We start from the raw sequence: 10498 nt of genomic DNA, 5'->3' as shown, positions 1-10498 counted from the left end.
GGCCGCTTTAAGGTAGATTTATTTGGAACTGACCTGATTATGTGATCATCAGAATGGTATATGGTGATGGTAGGAGTGTAGCATACATAAATGCAAAGAGCAACACTTAGAGCTCAGTGTTTGGCCCTTTATCAGAAGGATAGCTTACTTTTTTCTATTGTGACTTTTGTTTCTCTCGGTTGCAGTGTTTGTGACTGTATGACATATCAAATAAAGTAACTATGTCTATTTAATTGTTAAGAATTTACTGAATTTTTGTCATATATATATATATATATATATATATATATATACATATATTAGATATTATTTGTATGTAGTAACATATAAGTTCTGATTTCTACCAGTCCTGCTCATAGGGAGCCCCAGTGGCCTAATGGATAAGGCACTGGCCTCCTAAGCCAGGGATTGTGGGTTCGAGTCCCATCTGGGGTGAACAATATTTATATTTATATTTTGTTTGTGTTTATGGTATGATGAAGTAAAAATGTTTAAGGGTAGTATGACATTTTTTAGCTTAATGAACTATTTCATCCAGATTACTCAGTCACACAGTACTGTTCCCTTATTCCCACAGCCAATCAGGAAACGCTCCGCTCCCGTGACTCAGACGACACTGTCTTTCCCTCTGTCACATAACATTTGATTTCCTTCTCGCTTCCACTTCTTTTCGTTGCTTCTTGTCTTTATGCCGCACCAGTCTCAGCGTTTTACTGCATTCACGCACACACCCTTTAATAATGAGTCTGTATGTATTTCTTTTACTCCATGTGGTTGCGACCTTCGCCTCTGCGAACAGTAAGTAGGACGAGCGTGTGAATATTTTGGGCTTGTTGTATAAAGATTTCTTCTTTTTTCAGGATTCGACCAGGAGTAGCTGATTTAAAGCGTGCAGGAGGAAGTTTATGAATGCGTGTTACTCAGACCCAGCTGTTGTGATTTATGGTTTCCTTACAATTACATTACAATGCAAGAGCTGACTATATTTCACGGAGGGCAATCCCCCAAAGTAATTAAATGTTTCTTTAACTTTCATTTTCGCATCATTCACATATGAACTCATGCTATTACCGAAACTCGGGTTTATAAACGAAAGAAGTACAGATCTAATAGGGTTAGATGTAAAAAATTTTATGTGAATGTTCTAGTAATTCTTAATTGCTAAAGATGAACTTAATCCAGTTATCTACAATTAAAGGCTTTATAAGACAATAATTTACTTTATATTAGTATCAGGCAGTGTTATTTAAAAAAAAAAAGTTATTATATTTGATTTTATTTCTATCTTATTTCAAGCCAACTTCAATAACTTTTGCAGCTATCCTTCGAAGGGAATGTTTTACAGAACTTAAAATTGTGTTTGCCTCCATCATTCTTTTTCTACCCAGAGATGACAGCAGCCACTGTGTACTGGGACCCTGAGCACAAGATTGTTCAGCTGAAGGAGGGAGTGCTTGAGACAGAGGGGGATGCCTATGGGTACCTGAATGACACCCTGCTCAGTACAGGCTGGAGTGTCCTGGAGATCCGTGCGGGATATGGAAAGACCCCCGAAACTGACGAGGTCACTTTCTTTTTGGCTGGATACCTCGAAGGTTTCCTCACAGCCCAGTAAGTGTCACTAATCGCAATCCTTGCTGCATCCTTTTCTCGGTTATAGAAGGAGGCCTGTACTGCCTGTACTCAAAATGAATTCCCAAACTTTAAATCCTGTATTATCATGTTTCTGAATATTAATTTAGAGTTGTACTTACTCTTCTTCCTGAGGCAGATGATGGACCACTACACCAACATGTATCCGCAGCTGGTCCACGACCCGAAGATCCTCAGCCCAGTTAAGACTTTCATGGCGTGAGTCTGTTCTCTATTCCCTTTAAAAATTAAAACCTCAGCAGCAGCCTTGCAACCACAGACAGCTCATACTCTGAGGTGTGTCTTTCATATCCTTTTCTCAGAAAAAATTCAGTTGATGGTACTCCCAACTCTGTGCACTTTGAGACCAAACATTTAAGCTCTCTGCACTGGCACTCAGCTGCTAAGCTGCTGAATAAAGTTGACACATGACACTGACTGTTAGTCCAAGAGGATTGTATTTATTCAGCTCAGTTTGTTTGAGGCTTATATGAAAGAGTAACAATGAATAATGAGTAAACAGGAAGTGTCACTTTTGCACTTACAGGAAGCAAGACTCATGGGTCAGAGAGCAGGTGAAACTGAACAAGAGCTCTGATCCTCTGTGGAAACACGCAGGCTTCATCGTGGCCCAGATGGACGGGCTGCAAGCAGGAGTGGCCGCGTGGGCCAAGAAACAAGGGAAGAAGGCAAGATACCCCTTTGTCCCTGAATTTGTTTGTTTGCAAAAAAAAATTGTAACAACCTTTATGATGCACACTTCATCTGACTGGTCCAATCTATTTATAAAGCACTTTACCAAGTTCTTTTTTTTAAATGAGGAAGATTCAGTCAAACAAACAAATGTGTCACTCTGAAATTTAAAGGCACATTGAGTTGTTTGTATTTGCAGAACTCAGACGCAGTGTATTTTCCAAATGTTAGTTTAAGATTCACCCTGGAAAACAACAACATAAAAGTGCCAATATGATTATATAACTATATAATAGATATTTAGTAAATTACCACTAGTTCCTACTCTGATTAGGCTGACCGTTTGAAGATACCTTTACAATTCTATGTTCTGCTTTAAACAACATTTGAGGTCAGCTTGGAAAAGAAGGAAGATATTTGACTTTCTCAGCTTATAGTTTATTAGTTTTGTGGTTATGTCAGTACTTTGTTTTTTGTTTGTTTGCCAACCAGCTGTTTACCTGCTGTCCTTCCCACAGCCGCTGTCGCTGTTTGACATCCAGTTCCTGAACGCAGTGGGAGACCTGCTGGACCTGATCCCAGCCTTGGTCCCAGACTCCAACCCTCCGCTCAGAGACTTCAAACTTCCAGGGATGGGGCACTGCTCTGCACTCATTAAGGTCAGAGGTCAAAACCTGTTTGAATCTCAGGCTGTAAGGCCTGTTAGACGCTCTCTGTGTGAAACATACAACACACAGTTCCTCAAAGCTCCTGCATAGCGAGTGATCGGGTGATTTTCATACTGTGGCTGTGCAAAGTGAGCGAGGGAGCAGACAATTTCCTGTATAATCTAATGTGTTGCTGCATTAGTGAAATGAAAGGATTTCTATGTGAAAAGGATGTCAGTACATTGTAAATCTGACCTGAGCAGGGTCATTAATTAGTAATTATAAGATTAACTGTTTGCCTTTATTTTGCAGCAGTCATTGAAATTATCTGAATTTTAAATTACTTTGTAGTTAAACTGAGATACAGCGGAACATTGCCACATGAAGTCAGTAATCCAGAAATGTTAAAGAAGCAAGATGGCACTTCCAAAAAAATTCTATTAAATAATATTTTATAGCTTTTGTACAATTTTATTTCTACCTTTATGTGTTGTGTGTTTTTGCAAGCCTTCAATAAGCCCCTCCCCCTTGCAGGTTGGCAAACTCACTGACTTAAAGAGTGAGGAAATTCAGTCATGTCAAAATCCACACTACAGTGCTACTGTATTTAGATCTAGAGCAGTTCTAGCAGCAGAGTTTTGTGCTCCTTAAACACAGCTCAGTTGTAAGATAGCGGTACATTTTGGTGAAACTGCAGACGTTGGTGTGAGACAGGGAGCTTGCATCAGGAGAGAAGTTAAAGATAAACTATTAAATTAGGAAAGATTCGAAGAGTTACAGAACAGTCCACAGTTCCTGTCTCTGTGAAGCTATAGCTCTGTATCTACTGCTCCTTTTATAGACTGGTTTTCTGCCACGACACTGGCACCAGTAATGGAGGCAGCTGCCAATGGTGGTGCTGAAGTGGCTTCGGATAGGGAGGTAATGCAATCAGCTATCAGTTGCATAGTTCTGGCTTCTACATCCCATCTAGAACTCCATCCAGTCTCCTTATCCTTCCGTCTGCAGTGTTTTGTTTTTTTAATCACAGATGCAGCAGTGAAGTTTGAGCTCCTCACCTGCATTAAATGCACCCAGAGAGAAAAGATATCTCTGTTATGTCAGGAAACTGGGGACTATTCATTGACCTTGTGAAAATCTCAGCAGCAATAACTTTACTAAATCACTGCTTTTCAACTGCAAGTCTTCCGCTGAGGTTTTTTCATTTTAATAAACGTATTTTTGAATTCTGAACCTTAAGTCCAGTTCACTGCTTTCTGTCCTCGTCAGATGCTGCCAGGTTATGAAAACCTCCTGTTTGCTCACTCCAGCTGGTACACGTACGCTGCCACGATGCGTATCTACAAACACTGGGATTTTCACATCGCTGAGCCCCACACAGCCACTGGGAGGCTGTCCTTCAGCAGCTATCCTGGTATGTTCTCCTCAGCAAGAATTGTACTCGGGTAAAAAAAACACAGTCGAGATGTGCGTCTGCAGCTAGTCCGCACAAACAAAAAGTTACCAAAGTCGGGAGTCAATAATGTCCAGAAAGACAGCACAGGTCGGGTGTTTTACACCACTTATCACATGTCTTTCCATTGCTTTGGCTAAAGAATCTCTGCTTATCTCTCCTAATCTCATGCCTCCCCTTCACCTCTCTGTTTTCATCAATGAATGCCATGTCTGGAACGTGGATTGTGTCTCCAGGTTTCCTGGTGTCTCTGGATGACTTTTACCTCTTGGGCAGCGGTCTGATGATGACACAGACTACCAACAATGTCTTCAACTCATCACTGTTTGATGCGGTTACCCCAAACAGCCTGTTTGCGTGGCAGAGGGTCCGACTGGCTCACAGCTTGGCACACACAGGAGAGGACTGGGCCATAACCTTCTCCATGTACAACTCTGGTCAGTGGAGCACAGTCATCATTTTGTTTAGAAGTCGCAAATGTAGTCATTTATATGGTGTATGCGTTTTTCAATTGTTTTAAAAAAAAAGTTTATTCCAGAATCCAAAGTAATATTTTAAAAGTAATAAGTTAAAAGAATAAGCCAGACGACTCCACGCATCATGTTGAGACCATTTTTGCTTGTTCACCCCTCACCCGCCACGCACTCATTTAGGCACATACAACAACCAGTACATGGTGTTGGACAGGAGCAAAGTGAAGCTGGGCCACAGCATTGATGACGGCGCCCTGACCGTGGTGGAGCAGATCCCCGGCTTGGTGGAGTATTCTGACCAGACGCAGGCTCTGCGCAGAGGTAACGGATCTTTTTTATTCCTTTTGCTTTCGACAATATTTGTCACATTTTTGTTTTTTCGTGCAATCTATTTTCCTCTCTGGTTCCGTTTTAACACAGGTTACTGGCCATCCTATAATATCCCCTTCCACCCAAAAATCTACATGCTCAGTGGATACGGAGAAATGTGGCACGAGCACGGTGAGGACTTCTCCTACGACCTCTGTCCCAGAGCAAAGATCTTCCGCCGCGATCAGTCTGATGTCATAGATCTGGACTCCCTGAAGCACATCATGAGATTGAACGGTGGGTTGCTCCACATCCTCACTCAGCTACGTGATTAGCTCCACGTTTTGCTCTTGAGTAACAGTGTGAATATTCCGTTACTTGTCTGTCAGCGTCATTTTCCTGCCGCGTGCCATTTTTTGTTTGCTTCCTTTCAGACTACAAGAAGGATCCATATTCCAAGGGAGACCCCTGCAAGACCATCTGTTGCCGTAATGACCTGAGAGCAGATAGGCCTTCACCGGGAGGTTGCTATGACACTAAGGTAGTACCCGATCACCATAACAACCATGAGTTAGTATAGATTTGGCAGAATTGAATGCTTTTTAGCCCTGCTCTCGCTTTCACTCACCTGTGTGTTGTTCTTCATCAAGGTGACAGACTTCCATTTGGCAGGGGACTTTGTTGCGGAGGCGGTGAATGGGCCAACGACACAGGATGGACTCCCACCATTCCTCTGGGATAAATTTGGCAGCGTCGCCCACCAGGGCCTGCCACAGTACTACAACTTCACCTTTGTCAGGATGCAGCCCCTCCTCTTTGAACCGTGAGGTGTGTGCTTCTGTGGCTGACGTGTGTGAGAGACAAAGGAAGATGCTTTCTGTCTGATGATTCCACAGTGATGAATGTCCAGGCTCATGGGTACAATCTGTTGTTTAATTTATGTGCATTTTAAAATAAGACTTTACTCTGTTACATGATTAGAACCAATCTTGTTATACAGCAGTATTTGAACAACTATGTCGCTCAGGTGTAGGGAATTATTTTTTTAACAACAGAAGGAGTGTGTACCATTGGTGCCGTAACTACTTACAGTAACTTTATGATTTGATAAATATGCCAAATCAATGCACAAAATCATTTTAAATACTTTTATCAGCTCGTGTTTTATTATCTTTTTTCAAAGCTTGAATGTCTCCGTACATGCAAACACTATCATTACAATCATAGATGGAAGAGTGCAATGTCATCCTCAGGTGTTGATCCTCTCTGATTTATTTAGCCTTTTCCCACCTTTATTTCTCGTGCTATGCACAACAGATACAGCTCAGGTTTGTATTTTTCAATAAGCCTGTGTGTAATTCTGTAATACTGTGTATCATGCACTCATTTCAGGTTTCTGCTGTTTATTAAAGTTTTACATTTGTACCATTGCAATCCTGTCTTGACCTTCACCCACTGGGGTTTAGAAACTGACTTCACAGTGTGCTGCTTAAAAATGATTCCACCGTGAGGTAAAATCCTTTTTTTTTTCTTTTTGCTAAAACGTCTCAGGTTTTCATTTTACAGCACATCACCTTGAAAGCATGTTAAAAACACAAAATCCAGCTTGAACAACTTTATTAAGTTGTTTTATCAGTACACAGTCTTAGGTGGGCAGTGACGTCATTGTACAGGAGTTTGCTACAGTAAACTCTTTTTTAAAGTTAGCATATTTAAAACTAATTAAAGGAGGTTTCTTATTCCAATGGGGCTTTTCTCATACTTCCATTGTGTTATGTTGCATTTTGTGCATGCAGTAGCTCTCCAAAGTTACAAAGTCCACATTAAGAGAGTTTTCCTCCCCTACAAAATATCCTGTCTTTACTCGGTGACATCCTTATGGAACATGTTTGCATAATGTCTGCTGAGTAGTTAGTTTTCCAGCAGCTCCATTTATTTTCCTGATCAGCTGACTAATTAGAGTGTTACACGTCTGTAGGCTCCACCTGAGAGCATTCGGAGGTTGCTGTGACCACAATAGCTGACTTGAGTCACAGAGCACAACTGGCATGCCTCTTTGTGTAGATCCCAATAAACTAGAGCTCAGTCCTCCATGCAAAAACTATCACAGCAGCATAGAAACAACTGAAGATTAAAAGAGGTTGTGTGGTGTGACTGGGCAGAACTTATCCGGGCCATTTGGACAGCAGCGACTGATGATGGACAGGTGTGTGCAATTAGAGGAGGGAACAGGCAGTGCCAGATTACCACTTCGCTGTACCCTGGGCAACAATATTCGAGGGCCCCATGATCATGACCCCAGGATCGTCATAATCTGGCAAAATACAGAATAAATTACAAGAATATAAATATTCTCAAAACTTCAATAACTAACTGTTATCAAGTGCATTTTGATGTACGGATGTGCAAATGCTCATAAAACTAAAAATGCACCACTATGTTCTCTTGTCAACATTTTACAGCATTTTCATGGAGCCACCACAAGGAAAAAATAAATAAAATATCAAATGTATCATTTTAACTTGTTTTTTAAATAGAAAACAACCTATCACAACTCAACAAGACAGGCAAGGGTTAAACATTTCAGTGCAAGATAAACATTTGGAAATCTGTCAATTTCTCTCAGTTAGACAAGACAAAAAAAATGCTACATAATCTGGCAAAATACACAATTTTAATTCAAATAACATCAGATTAGTTTTAGATCTGGTTAATTACTCTGGAGACCCAATTATACTTTTTCAAGGTTTCCAGAAGGCTTTCGATACAATTAGCCATAAATTCATTTTCTTAAATTTTGGAAACTTTTTTATCAAAGGAATAAAAACACTTTATAAAAAGAATAGTAGCGCTATTAAATTGATGTATGGTACATCAGAGATTTAATGTAGAAAAAGGGGTACGCCAAGGTTGCCCAACTTCACCTTACATCTTCCTACCAGTTGCCCAAATATTGAACTATTTAATATTACAACGTGCTTTTACTGGTATTAGAGTTTTTGACAAAGAAATTGATAACTTGATAAGATAAGATACTTGATAAGATTATTTTCAAATTCATCTGGAGGAACAGGCCTTATAAAAGATCTGTTCTCTCAAACCCTTTAGCTGAAGGAGGTCTGAATGTTCTGACATTTACTGCACTTAACCAAGTTATGAAAATGAACTGGATTAAAATATTCATTAAAAGCCCAAATAGCATGTGGAACATTATCCCAAATAATTTATTTGTTACTGTTGGCGGTCTCAACTTTTTGTTATTATGTCCTTTTTCAATAGGTAAACTCTCTGTGAAATGAACCAATTTCCATGAAGAAACTCTGTTGTGTTGGAATCTGATCTATAAACTTTTCACCTCACAACTGTATTCTCTGGAACAACGTGTTATGTAGTACACAAAAACAAAACACTTTTTCTACAGAACTGGTTTATAAATAATTTGAACACAGTAAATACTCTGATGAATGCAGTTGGTGAATTTTACTCCTATGAGGCCTTTATGGAAAAATATGGTATTGATACTTCTTGAGAAGAGTTTGACATGGTGATCAAATCTATTCCTATCGGTGTTGTCTCTTTAGCACAGAGCTTACTATCAGTTACTTCTCTACCTGTAACACTCAGCTCTCCTACTATTGCTGGCATCGCAATTACAGACAAGAGATGTAACAATGCTTTTATCAGAAACCAGCTTGTTCGGTCTCTACTCCTATATGTAATCGGTGGACTCTCGTGGACAAGAAACTTTGGAACTTAATCTTCCTGCTACCTTATCAATATATAATTGCTAACAAAATCAAAGAGATTCTGTTCAAAATTGTACATCGTACAAGAAAATATCTGTATATTTAAGTAATGTTTGTACATTTTGTGGATGCATTGGTGAAACCATTGAGCATATTTTTGTTGATTGTGTCCATGTCACTTCTTTCTGGTTCCATCTAAAAAGATATATTTCCCGAAACATATAAAAAAATATTTCTTTCTGAGCAAATTTTAAATACTTCTTATAGTCACTAATCCAAAGGTATCAGCCAATGAAAAATATGTAATTCATTTAATCATCATTTTAGCTAAATATTATCTACACAAAGTGATTTGGCAAAAGACCAAACCCTCCTTTTATAACTTCAAAATAACACATCTTAAAACGTACTGGAACATCATTGAAAAACTAACTGTTTTAGAATGCCACCCCGGTAGATCCGCCCATGGGGCTGACCAATGAGGAGAGAGTCACAGCTCACGCTGCACAATCACTGTGCAGCGCATAGACTGTATAGGTGCAGCACAACAGCTCCAGCGGACAGTTTAACATATGAGCGAGAGATAACCAGATATTTTGCTTGTGCCCTCACTTCCCAGGGCCCTATAGAGGTTGAGGGCTCCTGGGCAATTGCCCATATGGTTAATCCAGCCTTGGGAACAGGGAAGGGATCAAGCCAAGAAGGGAAGCTGGCAGAGGGGAGGTTTCAGTCAGGACGGTGCAACACCTTTTGGGAAGAGAGGGTGTAATTGGCAGTCAGTTAGAGCTGCTGGCTACAAAGACAGCCAAATAACAGGTAGTTAGTTGTCAGCTGCCTCCTTTGGATAGTCAAGGCCATGGTGTAGTTAGGTGTGATCACCATACAGATCTGCAGATTGTCTCCGCCGTTGGCCTGATAGGGTTTTATATTGTGGTGTAGTGGTGAACTATCGGAAATAACTGTCCTGTGGGGATGGAAGGTCTTATCAGCTGGTTCCCTTCCCAGTTTCAGATAGTTTTTTCTGAATGTTTAATAAGGATTGTTATTCCCTCTATCGACTGTTTAGGTAGCAGAAAAGTTTCATATTGTACAGAGGCTGAAGTCTTTGTTGCAGCTGTTTGTAAAGGTTTGTAGTCCCAAGCTGTGTGGCACTTAACTGCATGTCATGTCTCCCTCTTTCCACTCTCTTCTCTGTCGTCTCTCCCCTTTATCTTTCCTATCCATGAAACTAAATGTGAAAGTTAATCGTTAAAAGGCCTTCAGAACATATTAGTATCTGTCTGAAAGGGATCTTCCCCTGTTAGTAGTCTTGTGTGTTGGCACTTGTAACGTCTGTCAGTGTCGACCTTTGACATTTCACATACTGGAAACCTTCTCTCAATTTTAGTTGATGGTTCTTGTCAGTCTAATCTTAAGCGAACAACAAGCTAACATTATGTGAACATTCTGAGCTCACTCGGTTGGCCCAGTCATGTCTTAACTGCTGCAAAATCATAAGTCATTTCTTTGTCCATCTAGTATAATAGGAATTATTCACTCAATCAT

General features: G+C 40.1%; 1 protein-coding gene and 1 non-coding gene across 2 annotated transcripts; both read left to right on the top strand.

Annotated features, from left to right (window-relative positions):
- Positions 1 to 362: 362 nt before the first annotated feature.
- On the top strand, positions 363 to 435 carry trnar-ccu (transfer RNA arginine (anticodon CCU)). The gene has a single exon. It is a non-coding gene; the product is annotated as a tRNA-Arg (tRNA).
- Positions 436 to 588: 153 nt separating this feature from the next.
- plbd1a (phospholipase B domain containing 1a) lies at positions 589 to 6632 on the top strand. The gene is made up of 11 exons (XM_072368775.1): positions 589 to 798; positions 1389 to 1611; positions 1768 to 1851; positions 2180 to 2321; positions 2844 to 2984; positions 4242 to 4386; positions 4662 to 4862; positions 5079 to 5219; positions 5319 to 5504; positions 5642 to 5748; positions 5858 to 6632. Exons 1-11 carry the CDS (start codon positions 741 to 743, stop codon positions 6032 to 6034), a joined length of 1605 nt encoding a protein of 534 aa, XP_072224876.1. The 5' UTR covers positions 589 to 740; the 3' UTR covers positions 6035 to 6632.
- Positions 6633 to 10498: the final 3866 nt, after the last annotated feature.

This window comes from Leuresthes tenuis, unplaced genomic scaffold (assembly GCF_036924035.1).
Source record: "Leuresthes tenuis unplaced genomic scaffold, fLeuTen1.0.hap1 SCAF_17, whole genome shotgun sequence".
NCBI lineage: Eukaryota > Metazoa > Chordata > Actinopteri > Atheriniformes > Atherinopsidae > Leuresthes > Leuresthes tenuis.
Note: the sequence above shows the minus strand (reverse complement) of the source record. Positions and strands in the feature narration are given on the sequence as shown.

What these genes read in the sequence shown, in the direction of transcription:
- plbd1a (XM_072368775.1), top strand. Translation starts at nt 741, where the DNA reads ATGAGTCTGTATGTATTTCTTTTACTCCATGTGGTTGCGACCTTCGCC. An exon ending in CCAGTTAAGACTTTCATGGC is followed by an intron (nt 1,852 to 2,179) that starts GTGAGTCTGTTC and finishes TTGCACTTACAG; the next exon opens with GAAGCAAGACTCATGGGTCA. An exon ending in CTTCTCCATGTACAACTCTG is followed by an intron (nt 4,863 to 5,078) that starts GTCAGTGGAGCA and finishes GCACTCATTTAG; the next exon opens with GCACATACAACAACCAGTAC.